The following is a 20,179-nucleotide window of genomic DNA, read 5'->3' on the forward strand; positions in this document are numbered from 1 at the left end:
TGTGGGTACTTTTTTGTGATATATTAAGGAAAAAGTTCTGGCAATGAAATAATTGAATCAAAGTATATCTATTTTATATTGCCACTTTACCCTCTAAAGAGTGGGACTCTGCAATACAAGGATCTGAGACATCTCCAAAGGCTTTGTAATGGAAAATGCTATCCGCATCCAAAGAAAGAACTATGGAATTTGAATGCAGATCGAAGCGTACTATTTGCTATTTTTTCTAGCTATTTTTTTAATATAAATTTATTTGTAGTTTTCAACATTCATTTCCGCAAGTTTTTGAGTTTCAAATTCTCACCCTGTCTCACCCTCCCCCACCCCAAGATGGCATGCATTCTGAATATCCCTTCCCCTAGTCTGTCCTCTTTTCTTTCTCTCCCCCTTCTCTTATCCCCTTCCCCTTCTATTTTCCTGTAGGGCAGGATAGACTTCTGTACCCCATTTCCTGTATTTCTTATTTCCTGATAGCATGTGAAAACTTTTTTTTAAACATATGTTTTTAAAACTTTAGGTTTCAAATTTTCTCTCTTCCTCCCTCCCCACCCACCCTCATTGAAAAGGCAAGCAACTCAATATAGGTTGTACATGTGCAGTTATGCAAAACACTTCCATAGTAGACATGTTGTGAAAAACTAACTCTATTTCCCTTAATCCTATCCTGCCCTCCCATTTATTCTATTCTTTCTTTTGACCCTGTTCCTCCTCAGAAGTATTTACTTCTGATTACACCCTTTTCCAATCTGCCCTCCTCTCTATCATCCCCTGCTCTCTTGTCCCCTTCTCCCCTATTTTCTTGTAGGGTAAGACAATTCCATACCCAATTGAACGTGTATGTTATTCCCTCCTTAAGCCAAATCCTATGAGAATAAGATTTACTCACTCCCTCTCACCTTCCCCTGCTTCCCCTCCACTGTAAGAGACTTTTTTTCTGTTTTTTTTTGTGAGATAATTTACCCCATTCTACCTCTCCCTTTCTTCTTCTCTGAGTATAATCCTCCCTCATCCCTTAATTTTATTCTCCAGATATGACCCCTTAATCTTCAACTCACCCTGTGCCCTCTATCTATCTATCTATCTATCTATCTATCTATCTATCTATCTATATAATCATATAATTTTTTCCTCCAACTACCCTAATACTGACAAAGGCCTCATGAGTTATAAATATCATCTTTCCATGCAGGAATGTAAACAGTTCAATCTTAATAAGTCTCTTATGATTTCTCTTTCCTGTTTACCTCTTCATGTTCCACTTGAGTCCTGTATTTGAAAGTCAAATTTTCTATTCAGCTCTGGTCTTTTCATCAGGAATTCTTGAAAGTCCTCTATTTCACTGAATGACCATTTTTTCGCCTGGATTATACTCAGTTTTGCTGGGTAGGTGATTCTTGGTTGTAATCCTATCTCCTTTGCCCTCCGGAATATTATATTTTTTTTCCCTCTTCTGTTGAGTTTTGTTTTCTCTTTCTGGTGGTTCCTTCTATTGGGTTTGAATTCTTACTTACAACATCACTAATGTGAAAATATGTTTAATAGGGAATGTGTATGTATGGCCTATATCAGATTGTGCACTATCTTGGGGAAGGAGGTGAGGAGGGAGGGGGAGAAAAACTTTAAACTCAAAAGCATATGGAAGTGATTGTTGATAAAATAAATTAATAAAAAAATTTTTAAAAAAAGAGTAGGACTCTGCATTCCCACTGACAACCTAATGGAACTCTTTCTTTCTCCCTAGACCCACCAATGTTGAATCTTGTGTTTTGCTTTTGTTACCTTTATTTTTTTTTGCCATTCCAAATTTTATTCTTTTTTTTTAACTTAATAGTATTTTATTTTTTCCAGTTACATATAAAGATAGTTTTCAAATTTTGAATTCCAAATTTTTTTCTCCCCCTCCAAGACAGCAAGCAGTCTGATATAAACTATACATGCATAATCATATTAAACATATTTCCACATTATTCATATTGTGAAGGAAGAATAAGAACAAAAGGGAAAAACCATGAGAAAGAAAAAAAATAAAATAGTATTCTTCGATCTGCATTCAGACTCCGTAGTTCTTTCTCTGGGTGGGGATGGCATTTTCCATCACGAATCTTTCAGAATTGTCTTAGATCATTGTATTGCTAAGAAGAGCTAAATCTATCAAAGTTGATCATTGCTGTTATTGTGTACAATGTTCTCCTGATTCTGCTCACTTCACTCAGCATCAGTTCATGTAATTCTTTTCAGGTTTTTCTAAAATCTGCCTGGTGCTCATTTCTTATACAATAGTATTCCATTACATTTGTATACACAACTTGTTCAGCCATTCCCCAATTGATGCACATCCTCTCAATTTCTAATTCTTTGCCACCACAAAAGGAGCTGCTATAAATATTTTTGTACATGTGGATCCTTTTTCCTTTTTTATGATCTCTTTGAAATACAGAGCTAGTAGTGGTATTGCTGGATCAAAGGGTATGCATTGTGTTACCCTTCTTGTGCAGGTAAGGTTTAGGTTTAAGTTGTCTTGGTTGGCATTTCTCTAATTGTTAAGGAATTTGAGCAGGTTATTTATTACTCTCATAGATATCTGTTTCCAAATAGAGGTTAAGCTTTTGAATGTAATACCTGCAGTTTTCCTCAGCAATTTTTTGTATCTTTAGGCACCAAAGAAAGATGGAAAAGACTCAGGGTTACCATAAAAGGCATCTGCCACTTCTAACACTTTCTAGCACCCTTGGGCTTCTTTGGGAGTTTGCTCTTAATGACTGGAATTTTGGGAACCCAAACTAAAGTATTGAATGGCTAGGAGGTGAGTGCCCTTTTCTAGAATTAATGTTCACCAAGCTATGGGCCAGAAAGATGTGATTATGCTGTCCCACACAAGATGGGGGAAGCTGATGTATGATGAGAGTGCTTCCCTTTCCCCCTGTGACTTTGATTATCAGGGGGATGCTTCTTTCTGAAGGTCTTGTGGTACATAGGTCACTCTACCCATTTCCTACAAGAAGAGTTAGGCATAACGCTAAAGAGTGAGGGGAAGTTTGCCTAGGTTTATCCTGCTGCCCAGATGTAATGACTGTAGAAACCAATGGTCCTTGTCCTTATGCAGACCAAGAGTCTTGGACTGGATTGTGTTTCTGCAGTTGCATTCATTGCTAAATAAATCATCTGCATGCAACTACTCAGTACCATTATTCTACCATGACCCCAAAAACGATGGCAAGAAGCTTCTTGTAGGCTGTTCTACTTGACTTAGAACAAGACGATATCCCAGGACCTGGTCAGGATGTGTTTGGAGAGGGAATGGGGTGAATAATGATATCATTGCAACAAGGTATGCCCCTCCATCTGGAAGTTTTGGGTGTCTAGTTGGCTGGCTTATTTGAATTCTTGGAGCCAGACACTCCTAAGGAGAGACTGACCCCATCTGATGACTGATGACTTGCCCCTTCCTCTGGTGCCCCGACATGCTGAGCTGGCTAAATAGTGCCCGATAAAACCAGGCGGGCAAAGGCCACAAAAGCAAGTGGCAGGGAGAGGCCGATACAGCAAGAGGGCTTGGCAAGAAATACCCTAGATTCGACCCTTCGCTTCCTAGCCCACCTTCCCCCGCCTTTGGACATTTCCTTGGACCTTTGTCCTCAGTAAGCCCAGCTTCGAGGCAGCCACAGACAATGATTACCACTGCAGCCTCAGACACTCTAGAGAAGGAATTGTCATTATTCTGGTAAAATAAAGGCTGTCTTCTGTTCCCCCCTCCCCTGAGATCTACCACCATGCTCATGTCCATGTATGTGGGAGCTGGAAGCAGTGGTTTCTTAGCACCCCTCCCCAAACCCCCCTCCCCTAGGATACCTTATCCCTCATATCCTTGATTTCCCAGTGTTCCCATATACACGCCCATAAAAAGTATGGCTGTACTGAGACCTCATCCATGGGACACAGGCTCCCAATTAGAGCATGTGGACAGTAACTAACAGCCAGCAATGAATTTCTTGTCTTCCCTAATCATGCCCCAGATCTCTATCTCTGGCTCTGAGAACAGCACTCTGGGAACAGCAGCAGCAGAAGCAGTTTCTGCCTTCCCTGAGTGAGAGCAATACACTTGGAACCCCTAACCAATGTCCCTGAATTCCCCCTCAGATTAGCTCAAGGTCCTTGACTCTTCTTTGTGGAGCTGGCTCTCAGGATGTCTGAGCAACACCTTGCTCAGGATTCTGGTGATCTCCCCCTAACTGACCATTCTAAGGCCCTTGACCCAAAACTTCTACCCCATCAACTAGCCAGAGACCCTGAGAGTCCCTTCACTATTAACCAGCCCAAGATTCCTACCCACCTCCTCTCCTCAAATATACTGGAGAAGGACAAATATTACAAGACAAGATGGTAATCTTGGAAAGAAGGATAAGACTTTTCTGTTAGACCCAAGACAGCAAAACAAAAGACAAAAGGTGGGCCTTGTAAAGAGTCGCAAAGCTTGATAGCAGGATAAACTTCCTCTAAATCTGGAAAGGAGATAATGCATTTTCTCCTACCAGTAAGTCTTTAAGAGAAGATTGAATGTCCACTTGGGTGTGCAATAGAGGGAATTCTTTTCAGGTATTCATTGGGTTACAAGGTCTGTGAGGTCCCTCCCACTTCTGACCCTTCCCCAATTGTACTCAGTTCCTAACAACCAGGTCAACTTCCTGCACCCCAACCCACATTCCTGTCCACCCTTCCCTGCCCCCTAGGCTGTGGTATTTAGAATTGTGAAAGAGGGGCAGCTAGGTGGCACAATGGATAGAGCACCGGCCCTGGATTCAGGAGGACCCGAGTTCAAATCCGGACTCAGACATATAACACTTACTAGCTGTGTGACCCTGGGCAAGTCACTTAACCCCATTGCCTAGCCAAACAACAACAACAACAACAAATAGAATTGTGAAAGAATGGAAATGAAATGGCAAAATTCAGGAATTCTAGTTGCCTCTCCTAGACTGCTTCTACTCATGTCCTAGAAAGGGTTTGGGGAGGGGGGAAGTGGGGAAAGGAGAGAATGGATGCTCCCTGCCCAGTGCTGGGAGACCCCAGGGAATTGTGTGCTCTGGTTCCTGGGCAGCAAAACCTCCTTTCCTCTAGCCCCTCTCCCTTCTCAGAGTTGAATGAGCTCCTGGGTAGTCCTGGGAGGAGACCCTGAGCTGTCCCCAGCTTGGTGGGGAAATTCAGGCTTTCATGGTTCTCAGTTAACATAGATGAGAGGAACAGATCTCACAGGACAAAGGGCTGCATAACAAGAAGAAGCCAGAGGGGAAGGAAGGAAGGAAGGAAGGAAGGAAGGAAGGAAGGAAGGAAGGAAGGAAGGAAGGAAGGAAGGAAGGAAGGAAGGAAGGAAGGAAGGAAGGAAGGAAGGAAGGAAGGAAGGAAGGAAGGAAGGAAGGAAGGAAAGGGAGAGATTTTGCATGAGGTCATGGTCTTGGGAAATAATCCTTCAGGTCCGTGAAACAGAGGGGAAAGGGTAGGGACAAACACATTGAAAGTTGAGGCTCCCCAAAAAAGAGGGGAGTGAAAGCCGGGTGCTGGGAGAGGGAATGAGGAGATGAGGGGCTGGATAGTTCTGACTGTTCTATCTAGGGAGGGTCAACTGCTGGAATGGTTAACCTGGGGCCATCTGAGCAGCAGCCAATCACAGTGCCTGGCAGGAAATACCTGCTTGGGAGATTCCCCAAGAATCCTACAACCCAGCCCTGCCCTGGCCCAAGACTTCTTGTGGCCAGCTGCAGTACAGTCGTCTTCTTTCTCCTCTTCCTGAGACCAAGATCTGCACCGGGAGGCCCCCATTCCCCTCTTCAACCAGGCCCCCAAAGATCCATAGTCTAGCCCCCCAAAACCCCACCTTCACCTCCAGGAAATCTTTAGCACCCCTCTTCCCTGAAACCTACCCTGATCTTTGTCAAGAGTCTTCTGGAAACCTGAGCTATGCGGAGTGTGGTCTGTCTCTGGCTGGGGGCATGGCTGGGGATAGCCCTGGGGACAACCCCAACACCTACCAGCTTACTGACCATCCTCACCTCCAACCAAAGTTCTATGGACCAGAATGCCCTGGGCTCCTTGTTAAATAGACTGGCGGCCCGTGTGCACTGCCTAGATGAGCCGTGTGGAAAGGTAAGAGACAGCAAGGATAAGGCCTTAACCTCCCTCTGCCTTACCCCACCCCTAACTAGGGCCGGGAGCAAAGGGGACAAATTCCAAGAGGAAGGGAGGGAGGAAAGGAGGCAGAGAGGAAGGAAGGGGAGAAGATAGGAGAGGATGAGACATGGGTGTCTCGGCAGTCAGGAGACAGTTAAGGAAGAATGCTCCAGGAGACAGAAGGGACTGAGAGGGGCCTTAGCCTGGGATGGGAACCAGAAAGGGGGGAGAGGGCCCGAGCCAGACCCTTGCCATCCAGTGCTACCTTAGGAAATGGGGGTGGGAAGAGAGACTAGCAGCCTGTCCTGGGGACGGGTGGGCAGAGTTGGGTTGACTTTCTTTATGGGAGAAGAAATTTCCATGGGAAGAAGAGAGGAGCTTGTGCCATACTAAGGAAGGGAAGCCTGGGGCTCTAAAACAGACTAGTGTCCTTGATTCCCCCTTTTTTTCCTTCCCCCTCGTTTCCCTTTTTGCGTTGAAACTTCAGACTTACCCACAGGGCCCAATCCTCTCCCTCAGATTCTTAGCTGAGAGCCTCAAAGTCACCCTGTTGGCAGAGGTGTGGATGGTGCCTAGGGGCCACTGATTTGTATATTCTCTTGCCCTCTCCTCTGAGCAAGAGGCTGCAGTGAGTCTCCCATCTGCATTCATGAGCAAATGGGACAGCTGGCCCTGTGTGTGTGTGTGTGTGTGTGTGTGTGTGTGTGTGTGTGTGTGTGTGTATGTGTGTGTGAATGAAAGGAAGTCCATGTATATGTGAATGAAAGGAATCCCGTATGTGTGTGTGTGTATATGTATGTGTGTGTGTGAGTGAGAAAGAACTTGTATATATGGGTGGGAGAAGGAGAGAGAAGTTCTTCCATGTATGAGAAAGATGGAGCTTGGATTGAAGAAAAATTATCAACAGCAGTCTTATATGTGTGTTAGACAACTATGGGATGTGGCTTCCTTGGGTGTGAGAGAGGCTTCCCACGTGAGTTCTCTGTGTATGTGTGTGAATGGGGGGGTGAGAGAGACACCCTGACATCTTTTTCTGTGACGGAAGCTTTACGTGTGTAAGAGGAAGACATGGCACCTTCATACGGGGGAGGGCGACAAAGCTCCAAGCCCTTTGTGTGAGAGAGTACTTTATGTCTGTGTGAAGGAGAAAGATGGAGGCAGAGGGGACAGCGGCTCACAGAGTCACGTGTATCTAGGTCTACAGTAGGCCTTCCCACCTGTGAGGTCCTCCCTTCCTTTCTACTGCTCTTAGTTGGAGAGCACAGGAGCCCACGTTCCCCAGCTGCCTGACTCGATGCCTGGAGGTGTGTCTGGCACATGCCATGGCCTCATCCTGGGAGACCTATGTGTAGCTTAGAGTCAGGGAATGGTAGAGGCAGGATATGGGGTGGGGGGAAGACAGGGACTCAGAGGAAAGATGGGGCCAGCCAAGGGGAGGACCGAAGACGAGGAATCCTAGCCTTTTCTTCTCCTGAGGTGGGGCAGTGGATAGAGAGCTGGGCCAAGAGTCAGGAGTTCAAATTCCACCTCAGACAATTGCTAGCTGCCTGACCCTGGGCAGGTCACTGAACCTCTGTCTGCCTCAGTTTTCTCAACTGTATAATGGGGATAATAATAGTACTTACCTCACAGGGTTGCTGTAAAGATCAAATGAGATAATATTTGCAAAAATTGCTTTTTAAATGCTTCTTCCCCAAACTACCTTGATTACTACCCTGACTTCTAGGACTGTCTTTTCCCACCTGCAGTGCATGACTGTGGAGAATGCCCTGGCCCTGGCGGGGCAGGGTTGGATTCTGAGTTCCCAGAATGTGACCCAGTTCTGTGCCGGGATCGCTCTCTACCTGAGGGATCCAGAGGGCACTTGTGCTGCTATTCAGGTTGGCAGCTGGGGCTCCCACGCAGAGAGCCTCCTGGCTTCGTTGGCTTCTGCCGGGGCCAATTACCCCAACATCCTGAACCGACTTCTTCAGCAGATCCAAGGGCGCTACCATGGAGAGCCAGGCAAGGTGAGGACGTGGTCGTATCAGGAGAAAAGCACAAGGCATGTGAAAGGGAAGAGCCCTGCGCTTGAGCCCCAGCTGTGTGTGACCTTGGGAGTATCTCTGTCCTTCTTTCTGGACCTGTTTCAACCATCTTTAAAATGGGGGGGGCAGGGTTTGGACTCTGAGCTAAGGTGCTTGGACTATCTTGTAGGCAGTGGGGAACCACTGAAAGTTTTATAGGAGGAAGTGACGTGGGACAACATGATCTCTAAGGTGCTAGCAGCTCTAAATCCTAATACCGTGTGGAGTGGGAAGATTGTTCTTCAAACTTTTCAAAAGTTGATTTAGAGAGGGGAGGCCCTGGAGGCTGGCAGAGAGGCTACAACAACAGTCGAGGCCAGAGGTCGAGGGCCTGAAGTAAGCCAGTAGCAGTGTGAATCAAGAAGATGGATTTGAAAAGTGTAGAGACAGTATCAAAAGGTCTTCAGAACTGAAGCTCAGAGAGAAGGTGGCTGAGTTTCAAACCTGGGTGACTAGGCACATGGTACCAGAGGAACAGTTTCAGGGGGAAAGGTAAGAAACAAGTTGAGTTAGGGACATACATATGAAGTTGGATATGCTGGTGGAGATAATCTTAGGTCACTAGACATGTGGGGCTGGAGTTTGAGAAAGAGATCAGGGCTTGAAATGCATACTTTGGGGCTATCTGCATTCCCTAATTCTCACCCTCTACTTCTCCATAAGCAAACAACCCTGTTCCCCGGCCGCCCCCCCCCCCAGCACGGTGGGGAGAAGAAGTAAGTGGGCTAGGGTGGGGAGGGGCCTGAGCTCTGGTCTCTAATCCACAGAGTTGTGTGGACATACACCAGATTTTGGAGGAAGCAGCAGGAGCCCAGGGGACTGAAAGCCAAGATCCAAGCCTGGCTCTGGCTGTCCTCCTGGACCATGCCCTAGCTGGGTCCAGCTTCCAGGTCCTGCCCAGTCCCCAGTACTTCATTGATTTCGTCTTCCGGCATCATGGCAATGAGTCACAGAACCTCACTCTATCTGGTAAGGAGTATGAGATGAAAGGGAGGGATTGAAAACAAATATGGACCTCAGGGTAGGGGGGGTCTCCAGATGGGATCCTTAGGGAAAGCTTTGTTTGACCTCTGGGTGTAGAAGGGTTTGGATTCAGGAAGAAAGAAGACTTATGGGAGAAAGGCCCTAGAGGGGTAGGAATGGAATAACAGGTTTAGGAATAGGCCCTTGGGGGCTAAAGTATCCAACCCATCCCAGTCAGCATGAAGAGAGGGTAATGTACCTTTCAGTGCCTGTTATCCACACATCTCTCCACCTCTCTCTTTCCCTCCTTCCCAATCCTTGATTCAACTTAGCCCAGCATTTATTAAGCACCCACAGCATGAAAAGATCACTGCGCTCAGTCCAGATATTCCTGGAGAAGTGGGGCAGTCCTGGAAAGCTTCCTGAAGGCAGAGGCAGTTGAGGGGGATGTTGGGGGTATAGAAGAAGAGAAGGAGCTGAGGCTAACAGCAGCACCCTCCTTTCCCTACCCAGAGCTGCAGGCTCTGATGAGCCAGCTGCATGTGGGGAAGGAGGCTGAGGTCCATCCCCATGACAGTGATGAAGAGCACCAGCGCAGTCACAGAGAGCACAGCCTGGAAGGGAGGGCCAGCTACCAGCCAAGGGCTTCTCAAAAGGCCGAAGTGGGGGACTCTGACAGCGTATGGGACACGGTAAGTCAGGAAGAAGAGGAGTAGGAGAAGAGAGGAAAGCAGTGGAGAAGTACTTTTCCCCTACTTCCTAACTCCATTCCCGTCTCTGCCCCTAGGTATGCCTGAGTGCCTCTGATGTCCTGGAGGTGTATGGGATATCAGAAAAGGAAGGCGTGTCCCCAGATGCCTGGGCCCAGCTCAGCCCAGCCCTACTCCAGCAGCAGCTCAGTGGGGCCTGCGTATCTGTCCACTCCTCCACCGAAGGGGACCTCAGTGTCTCCAAAAGTGAGTGTCACCCACTAGAGGCTGGCCTCCGGTGCTGAGACCACAGAGACCTCATCCCTCTCAGTCCACATTCACCCGGCTTGGCCTTCCTTTTGTCCTTCTCTTGCCACCTGAGGGGAGCTGGGTGAGAGGGCAGGTAGTCTCTTAGTCCATTCACTGCCCAGCCTCAACCACCGTCCAGTCCTACTAGAATATCACCTGGCCATAGCAACAAAGGTTGTGGGAACAGGCAGCCACAGAGAATCTATCCCCTGGGAGAGAACGGCTCCGTGAGTGACCGTTCAAGAGGCAGGACTGATCCCAGGTTCTCCTGACCTCCAAATTCGGCACACCATGCACTATGCAAGGGGTGGGGAACCTGCAGCCTTGAGGCCACATGTGGCCTTTTAGATCCCCAAGTGCGGCCAGTCAAAAAAGGCCACGGGCACCCCTGCACTAATGCTACATCTCCTCTCTCCTCCAAGAAAAAGCTTCCCAATAATTAGAGCCTAGCCAAAACGGAATGGGTTGCCTTGAAAAGTAGTCAGCTCCCTGTCCCTGGAAGTCTTCACAGAGAAGGACTGAGTGGCCACTTGTGTGGAATGTTGCAGAGGACATTTCACCTCAGGTTAAGGTTGGACTAGATGCCTTTTGAGGGTCCTTCCAGTTCTGGAATGCATGACTTACCAGGAAAGAGTGTTCTGTGGCGCACAGGCACTCAATCCCTTTCCACTTTAAATAGATTTTGCATGACTTCCTATATAGAATAGGTATTGTATTGGGTTTTTAATAGGTGGGGGAGAAGTAGAGGGAAGGAGATAATTTGAAACTGAAAATTAAAATATATCTTAAAAAAAGTTTCCACCTTAAAATCTGGACCATTCCTTCCCATCCTTTCTCCCTGAGCTTGGCTCTCCCTGTTCTTCCTGTTTCAACACCTTCCTCATTTCCTCCCTTTTTAAAGATCATTTTTTGGGGGGAGGGCACAGGGTGTTTGCATCACAGTGGGATTCCCAAATCAAGCATCCTTGTTTTGTCCTAACCCTTCCTCTCTCTACCTCTCTCCTATCTCCATCATTTCCAGCATAGAGGGAAAAGAGCCCAAGGTTCCCCATGCATAGGGAAAAGAGGGCAGTGAGTGACTTGTCTGTGCCCACTCCTACCTTCTTCTCATCTACCTGTGCCCACAGGATAGCTCTCTAGCCACAATTCTCATGTGCCTCTGCCCTAGAAGAGGAAGGGACCACAGGTGACCTGTCCTCAGCCCTAACTTCTCCCCTACCTGTACCCACAGAATACCTATATAGCTCCCTAGCCACACTGGTCATCTGCCTCGCCTCTGTCTTTGGCCTGGTGCTTGTGTTCTGTGCCTCCTGCAAAAATGTCTCCCACTATGTCATCCAAACCTTCCTGGGCATGGCCGTGGGTTCCCTCACTGGGGATGCCGTGCTTCATCTCATCCCTAAGGTAGGTCCTCCCAAAGTGCCCCTTGAACTGTCCCCAATTCAGGCCATGACCCCTCCTACAACCCCTCCCCCCACAACTGCCCCCTGAGTCTTAGGACAGTTTAAAAGGTAGGGACCCAGGTGAGGTCTCCCCTTTGCCAGTGCTTACCTTGATCTAGGGTCTGGCTCAACACCTTAGTTTTCTTTTCTTTTCTTTTTTTTGGGGGGGTGGTCAGGGCTAGGCAATGGGGTTAAGTGACTTGCCCAGGGTCACACGGCTAGTGAGTATCATGCATCTGAGGACGTATTTGAACTCAGGTCCTCCTGACTCCAGGGCCAGTGCTCTACCCACTGTACCATCTAGCTGCCCCAACACCTTAGTTTGCAATCCCCCCAGGGATGAGTAAAATGTACCTCTCCCTCTCCACTCTCTGATGACTATCATGTTCCAGCTGCTATGCCCTAGAATCAGTCAACCAATCAGTGAACCCTTATTAAGTGCCTGCTGCATTCCAGGCATTGCGCTAAGTACTGGAGACAGAAAGAAAGGCAAGGGGGCAGCTAGGTGGCGCAGCCCTGAAGTCAGGAGGACCCGAGTTCAAATTTGACCTCAGACCAAACACTGGACACTTACTAGCTGTTTGACCCTGGGCAAGTCACTTAAAAAAAAAAGGAAAAAGAAAAAGAAAGGCGAAAAACATGCACCCTTATGTCTCCCTGGCTCTCTCCCTCCAGGTGCTAGGCCAACATTCCCATGGGGAGGAAAGTGAGCAAGAAAGTCCTGAGCTTGTGTGGCGGCTCTTGGGTGCATTGGGTGGCTTCTATGCCTTCTTCCTCTTTGAGAACCTCTTCAACATCCTGATGTCCCGGAATTCAGAGGTGAGAACACCCCAGCAGTTGAAGAGGTGGTGGGAAAAGGGGAGGGAGAGTGTTTAGGGCTGGGGGTGGGGAGGGCTGACCGAGAGTCAGTGTCTGGGGGACAGAGAGGAGGCAGAGTGTCCCTTGGACTTTGGGGATGGACATCCACTGTCCCTGCAGGATAGAGAGGACAACAGCACCTGCAACCACAGCCACGGAATGTCCCTGCAGCTGGTGACAGATGAACTGTCACACCAGATGCAGCAACAGCAGCAGGAAGGCTCGAGGACGGACCTGGTAATGGCTATGAGTAGGGCCTCCAGACCACTCAGCCAGCATTTGTTAAGACTGGTCAAAATTCTGGTCAAGACAGTGCTAGAGGCTGGGGTTAAAGGAAATAAAGGAAGCATTCCCTGGAGGATGCTACAGCATGCATGTGTAGCAGCAGCCCAGCCTGAGCCTCTGTCCCTGCTTCCAGTCCCAGCCCCAGCCCCTCTCCTGCACAAATTCTAGTTTCCCAAGCCCACCATTCTCTCCTCCCCACTCCCCCTTACTTTCTGAGCCCCTTTCCTGTACAGTGGGGAGGAGGACAATAGCAGGGAATGTTCTAGGCTCCAGGGAGCCCAAAGAGGTTGCTTGAGCTTCCCTGCCTACAGGCAGGAGGACCTCCAGGAAGAAGGGTCACCAGGCTCCACCAAACCACCTCTATGAACCTGGATTGGTTGGGTCATGGCAGGAGCCCCTGTGAGGCCTGACCTCAGAACAACCTCCCTGAGCCTCTGTCTCCCCCCTCTTTCTCCCCAGGTGTCAGATGGGAATCCAGAGCTTTCTGGTGAGGATCACGAAAAAGTGAACCGAGGTAAGCCAGGCACTGAGCAGTCCTCTCTGCCTGGGTTCTGCTGTCCCCCAGCCTTGAGTGTCCCTTCCTCTGTCTTTTCCTCTTCATTTCCAAGCACTGTCCTCATTCTCCATCTCATCCCTTCCAGGGTCATTGCAATAATCTCCCTTCCTTTACCACTGCTACCTCCTCCACATCCTAAAGCTGGGTTTCTCCCTCAGTTCTCCTTTACCAGTGGGATCGTGAGCTTTAAAGCTGGAAGGACCCTTGTAGCCCCTTAATGTTTATGAAATATTTCTTCCTCCACACTCCAGTAAGGCAGACAATGTGAACATCACCCCCATCTTACAGATGGGAAAAGAGAGGCCCAGATAGAAAGTGACTTGGCCAAGGTCAAATGACTAGTAAATGACAAAGCCAGGATTCTAACTCAGGTCTCCTATGGCTAAAACCTACTGCGTCCTTTTCACTACATCACATTTCTAAGGATGGGTCAGGCTCTGAGAGAGGAAGGGATTTACCTGAGGTCACATAGCCGGAGTTTGAACCCTAATAATCTGACACCAAATCAGGGCACTCTTTTTCCACATACCACATTTCCTCTGGAGAAAATTCATACACCTCAGCCCTGTATTCAGGGCTCACCATGACCTGATCTCAAGCTACTGGTCTATGCTGGTCTATTGTCTTTTCACTGAATGTGCCTTGTGGGCTCCTGTATCCATGTCTTTGCTCCCCCCACCTGGAGTGCCCCTCCCAAACACCCCCTCCCCATGCCCTTCCTCCCACCTCTCTACATCTTTCCTCTCTTTCAAGTCTCCATGCTCAGAGAAAGCCTTCCCTGTCTGATCCACTAGTTGGTCTCTCTCTTTTCTGAAGTCTGTCCCATGGTACCATCTTTTCATTTTTGCCTACTGTGTGCTGAAAGAAATACACAGCCCCTGCCTCATGGAACTTAGAATCTAGAAGCAGCAAAAGACACAAACACAGAGATTTGTAATGTTAATTAAGTGCTTTCCAGAGGTACCTGCAGAGTATAAGTGCAATGCTAGGTCTGGGAGAAAAGTTGTTAATAAGCCTGTGGGGAATCAGGAAGACTTAATGGAGGAGATGGCATTTGAAGATGATTCAATTTAATAGATTCCTACTGTGTGTCAGGCGTTGCAGATATACATCCCTTTTATAAAGGAAACAGGCATTACCCTCAAAGATATCATATATAAACCAAAAAGTATATATAAAGTTATACAATGACAGAGAGAGAGAGAGAAGAATGGAGGGAGAGAGAGAGAAGGGAGCCAGAAGGAGAGAGAGGTAGACAGACCAAGGGAGGGAGGGTGAGAGAGATGGAGGGAGGGACAGAAGGGGAGAGAGAGAGAGAGAAGAGAAGAGGAGAGAAGAGGAGATGGAGGGAAGGGGAGAGAGAGAAAGAGAAAGTGAGTACTAATAGCTGATGCAGGAGGTGGAATGTTGAGTTTAGGAATAGGCAGTAGACTAGACTTGCCTGGAATAAAGTATTTGACTTCAAGCCAGGAAGATTTGAGTTCAAATCCCACTTGTTAACTATATGTTCCTGGGCAAATCATTTAGCCTCTTTCAGACGGTTTCCTGAGACTGTCTACATATTCAGCGGTAGTAGTCAGTTAGTTTGACTGAACAGAGAGTAAGTGAAAAGGAATACTATGAAATAATAATGAAGAGGTCGGTGGGAGCCCTACCACAGAGGGCTTGGTGTAGTGGAAAGAGAACTGAATGTGGAATTAGAGGACTTAGATCCCAGCTCTGTTACTTGTAGGACATTGAGCAAATTACTGTCCCTCTCTGGGCCTCAGTTTCTTCCTCTATAAATGGAGGGGTTTGGTCTAGATCACTTTTTTGGGGGAGGGGAAGCAATTGGAGTTAAGTGACTTGCCCAGAGTCACACAGCGAGCAAGTGTCTGAGGCTGGATTTGAACTCAGGTCTTCCTGACTTTAGGTCCAGGCCCTACTTAGCTACTTGGCTGCTCCTGTAGGGACCTTAGATATCATTTAATCCAAAACCTCCATTTTGCAGAAGAGAAAGTGACCTTCCTGGGGGAAGGGAAAGGGGTATCCTGAATGAAGTCTCTCCAAAATAGAATACTTGGAAAGTGCCTGGAAGAGCTGCCCTTCTCCCTCTATATGAACCCCTTGAAGATTCCCTGAGACTCCCCTCCCCAGACCGCCTTGTGACCCCTGGCCTCTCTCTCCCCTGCCTCCAGAGCTGCAGCTTCTCCCCTACATGATTACTCTTGGAGATGCCCTTCACAATTTTGCAGATGGGTTGACTGTGGGTGCTGCCTTTACTGCTTCATGGAAGACAGGTCTGGCTACGTCCCTGGCTGTTCTGTGCCATGAGGTGCCCCATGAACTTGGTGAGGCTCCTATCCCCAAACTTCTTGATCTGAGGGAACAAGCGGGCCCAGACTCATGGGGGCTGGCCCAGAGTCCCAGGAGGTGGGTGACGCCAGGGGAAGAGAAGCATCGGATGCCCTGTACTGATCTCCTTCCTCTCCCCAGGGGACTTTGGTGCCCTACTCCATGCAGGGCTGTCCGTGAGTCGTGCCCTACTGCTGAACTTGCTGTCGAGCTTGACGGCCTTTGCTGGGCTCTACGTGGCTCTGGGGATTGGGTCCAGTGAGCAAAGTGAGATATGGATCCTCGCAGTTGCCATTGGGCTCTTCCTCTACGTGGCACTCTGTGACATGGTCAGTGCTGGGGCAGAGAAATGGGTGGCTGGTGCTGGGGAGAGCGGAGACACGCCATGCGTTGACCCTGCCTCTTTTCTCTCTGTTAGCTGCCGTCAATGATGAGTGTGAGGGACAAGAGGCCCTGGCTGCTCTTCTTCCTGCACAATCTGGGGCTCCTGAGTGGCTGGGCCATCCTGCTGGTACTATCCTTGTATGAGGAGAACATCACCTTCTGATTGGCAGCCTTCCTGACACCTGACCCTTCACTGCCCACCCTCTGCCCTCTACTACTCTCTAACTCTGAACTGGACCCAGCGTGGCCCTCTGGCCTCTGACCTCTGACCCCTTCTGTCACCTTGTACAATGCACTAGACACTTTTCTGGGATGCTCTTTGATGATTCCTGAGTTGAGGTGCCCCCAGGTTCCCTCTTCACCCCCATCACTCTCCAGATCTTTCAGGATCCATTCATTAGCGCCTCAGAGAAAATTTCTACAAAATTATTTTGACATATCCTAAAATGCATACATACCTTCCCCCTGATGGGTGAGGAGGGGTTCACTGTTCCCTGCCCCTCACTGCTTTCTAACCTCCAGTGACCTCAAGATCCCACACATCAGCTTTTTGTCCCTGGTCCTCAGTCCCTCAGGCCTCTGGGAATTCCTGCTACACCCTTTGTGCTAGACACAGGGGAACAGGGAGAGTTCCAGAGGGGGCCCCTGCCTCCACTTCATGTAACCCTTATAAACCTGTTTTTTCCTTTTTTGGGCTGCTTTGGTCTCCTGCCCTTCAATGGGAAGGAGGAGGGAGAGAATGAAAGGATGGAGGGAGCCCAGTGAGGAAGGGGGAGCAGGATGGAGTGGTGGACAGATGCCCAATGACCGCACAGAGTGGGAGTGATGGGGTGTGGGCCCAAGCCGAGACCTTTGCCCCTTGCCCCACAAAGAATTTGGCTCCCATTTGTCTACAGGCTCCAGAAAACCCTTATACTTTTCTTACTCTTAACTGTCTCAAATGGTTCTTTATGGACTCCCTTATCTCCCTTTGAAAACCCTAACCCCACCTTCTGATCTTATTCAGATGCCTTTCAAACTTCTTCCTTCCAGTTCCCTTCATTATCTATTCCCATTGTCTATTCAATCTCTCCAGACATTCCAAATCAGAATTCTCACCTAGACCCTTTTCCCAGCCCCTCCTCTGGTCACCCAAAATATTTGGGTGTATATAAGATCCACCCAGGCCCCCATTTAAACACTCATTAAAAAACTCATGACACCTTGTCCCTATGGGCGTTACTAATGTTCAGATTCCTTAAGAGTCTAGCCTATGTGGTTTGTCTCTAATAAACTTTTTCTCTGACTGAAAGAAGATTTGGGTTGAATTCATTCAGACAGGGCCCATGTGTCGTGATCTTGGGGTCCCCTCACCCCTAAACCTCTAGACCTCATCATATGGTTCCCTGACTGGGAATAACTGCCAAATCCCAAATTTTTCTCCAGCCATCTAAGGTAATTTGAGGAGGAATATAGCATTAATGACTGAAAGAACACCTGAACCAAAACTGTCATAAAGATAAAGATTCTTAGAGGTAGATGCAAGAAATAATAAGTGACATTGGTACAGGTTGTCCCAAAAGTCTGACTGCTGTTTGCAGCTTTAATAGTTTAAGACTATCGGGACACCTAGTGTAATACTTTCAAGTTTGCCTGGTGTTTTGCATTATCTCATTGGAGCCTTACAACCCTGAGAAGTAGGGACTACTCCTATCATCCCCAATTATTAAGAAACAGAGAAGTGAAATGACTTCCCTATGATTGTAGCCAATAAAGTACTAGATATGAAGGCGAGTAGGCAAAAAAAAATGGATTATAGAGTTTGGAGAGTGACTAAAAATCTAGTTTGGCAAGAATATTAAAGGGAAATAAAGTAAATTGAGGCTGAAAAAGCAGGTTGGAGACTTCAGAGGTCCTTGGATGCCTAGATAAAGAGGAAGTGGCAGAGTAAGTGCAGTTTTGACCCAATTTTCCTGAAATCTGAAACAATAGCAAAACTATTCTTCAGGACATTTATTCAAGTTAAGAAATGTTTATTATGTGACTCTCATATGCAGGTTCTTGTGTTACATTATAAGAAATATAAAGATGAAAAACCATATAGTCAATGATAAAAGACCTTAAAGACCTAAACCTCTAATGAAGATGAGCGGACAGGTACACTGACGTTGTTCAGTTGTGTCCAACTCTGCATGACCACATTTTGAGGTTTTCTTGGCAAAGCAGTTTGCCATTTCCTTCTGCAGTTCATTTCATAGGTGAGGAAACTGAGGCAAACAGGGTTAAGTGACTTGCCCAGGGTCACACAGTGTCTGAAGCTGGATTTGAATGCATGAAGATGAGTCTTCCTGATTCCAAGTCCAGTGCTTTATCCACTGTGCCACTTAACTGCCCATGGTACACTGATACCTTTGACAGTAGGGAGTGTTGAGGGGGAAAAGGTCCCAGAACTCCATTTCCCATGACAGTTGAACTCGGAGAACAATACTCATTAAGAAGAAGTCTTAACATTCTATTTCCCACCAGACTATGAGTTCTGGGTTAGAAGTGATAATTTTCAGAGCTGGGCAGGTTATTTGTGTCCCCTGTCCATTCTCCATCATTTAGTAGTGAGCAGTCATGCAATAAGTCCCTGGCTTTTCTAGGGAAATGAAAAGACAACTCAAATACAGTTTATGTACCCTAGAAAAGTTTATTTATGGAAGAGTATATGTACAGTCACTCAGTCCTTTAGGGGACAGCCAGTGTAGGTGGCAGCTCTGTGAGGAGAGGCTTCTAGCTCCTTGTCTGTAGAAAATGCTCCATGTCATGCTGGTGACATTTTATCAGTCCCTCTTGCCTCTGGCTTTTTTTTTTCTATTTAAATACATACTTGACTGGCATCAACAGATACGAACATTTCCCTAGACAAAGAATAGGAAAGGAAGGTTGCCAATGAAGCCATGACCTCCAACACCTGCATTTTGGGTTTTTGTACATTTCAATTTAATAGTGGCAGTCCCAAAATTGTACTGCTTGTCCATGTCCCCTTCTCAGGTGACACTAAGTTGACAAGCATTTATTAAGTGTTTACTATGTGCCAGGCACCATATTAAACCCTGGGAATACAAATACGAGCAAAAAGACTGTCCCTGACCTGAAGGAGCCAATATTCTAAGGGAGGAGGAAGACAATGCATAAGAGGAAGCTAAGAAGGAAGAGAGGAGGGAGTGAGGCATGACGGAGAAGCTCAGCTTGGTGGGAAATGAAGAGATGTCTGGGGTTTTGGGAGGAGCCATCCAATCAGAGGAAAGGCCTTCAGAAAGAAATGGCAAACTAAAGATGCCAGTATCTTTGCCAATGTTTACCCTTTTAGCTAGCAATACCACTACTAGGTCTGTATCCCAAAAGAGAGAAAACAACAAAAAGGAAAAGGACCTATATGTACAAAATATTTGTAGCAGTTCTTTTCTGGGTGCAAAAAATTGAAAATTGAGAGGATGCCCATCAATTGAGGAATGGTTGAACAAGTTGTGGTATGTGATTACGATGGAATACTATTGTACTATAAGAAAAGATGAGCAGGATCCTCTTAGAAAAACCTGGAAAGACTTGCATGAACTGATGAAATGTACTGTTTACAAAGTAACAGCAATATTGTAAGATGATCAGCTGTGAATGACTTTGCTATCCTCAGCAGTACAAGTATCCAAGATGACTCTGAATGACTTATGAAGAAAAATGCTATCCATCCCCAGAGAATGAACTGATGATGTCTGAATACAGACTGAAGCATACTTTTTTTACTTTCCAAAAAAAAACTACCCTCAATTCATCATGTTTGTACACAATTGTTTGCACGTTGTCTCCCCCATTGGACTGTGAGTGCCCTGAGATCAAAGACTGTATTTTTATTTTTATTTTGCTTTTTGGTGAGGCAATAGGGGTTAAGTGACTTGCCCAGGGTCACATAGCTAGTAAGTGTCAAGTGTTTGAGGCCACATTTGAACTCAGGTCCTCATGACTCCGAGGCTGGAGCTCTATCCACTGTGCCACCTAACTGCTCCACCTAACTGCCCCAATTGTATTTTTTTTATCTTGTTTTTGTATCCCCAGAGCTTTGCAGAGTAGCTAGTACATAGTAAGTATTTTATGAATGCTAAAAAAAAAGAA

The 20,179-nt window shown here is 47.1% G+C and overlaps 1 protein-coding gene across 1 annotated transcript; it reads left to right on the forward strand.

The window, feature by feature from the left end:
* The first annotated feature begins 5,478 nt into the window (after positions 1–5,478).
* Positions 5,479–17,320, forward strand: SLC39A4 (solute carrier family 39 member 4). The gene is made up of 13 exons (XM_078151958.1): positions 5,479–6,138; positions 7,911–8,171; positions 8,713–8,720; positions 8,998–9,197; positions 9,705–9,883; positions 9,979–10,147; positions 11,421–11,593; positions 12,307–12,450; positions 12,610–12,726; positions 13,234–13,288; positions 15,508–15,660; positions 15,806–15,993; positions 16,083–17,320. Exons 1-13 carry the CDS (start codon positions 5,953–5,955, stop codon positions 16,209–16,211), a joined length of 1,962 nt encoding a protein of 653 aa, XP_078008084.1. The 5' UTR covers positions 5,479–5,952; the 3' UTR covers positions 16,212–17,320.
* The last annotated feature ends 2,859 nt before the right edge of the window (positions 17,321–20,179 follow it).

Source organism: Phascolarctos cinereus, unplaced genomic scaffold, assembly GCF_003287225.1.
Source record: "Phascolarctos cinereus isolate Bilbo 61053 unplaced genomic scaffold, phaCin_HiC Scaffold_4;HRSCAF=312, whole genome shotgun sequence".
Lineage (NCBI taxonomy): Eukaryota > Metazoa > Chordata > Mammalia > Diprotodontia > Phascolarctidae > Phascolarctos > Phascolarctos cinereus.

What these genes read in the sequence shown, in the direction of transcription:
- SLC39A4 (XM_078151958.1), top strand. Translation starts at nt 5,953, where the DNA reads ATGCGGAGTGTGGTCTGTCTCTGGCTGGGGGCATGGCTGGGGATAGCC. An exon ending in TGATGTCCCGGAATTCAGAG is followed by an intron (nt 12,451 to 12,609) that starts GTGAGAACACCC and finishes CTGTCCCTGCAG; the next exon opens with GATAGAGAGGACAACAGCAC. An exon ending in ACGTGGCACTCTGTGACATG is followed by an intron (nt 15,994 to 16,082) that starts GTCAGTGCTGGG and finishes TCTCTCTGTTAG; the next exon opens with CTGCCGTCAATGATGAGTGT.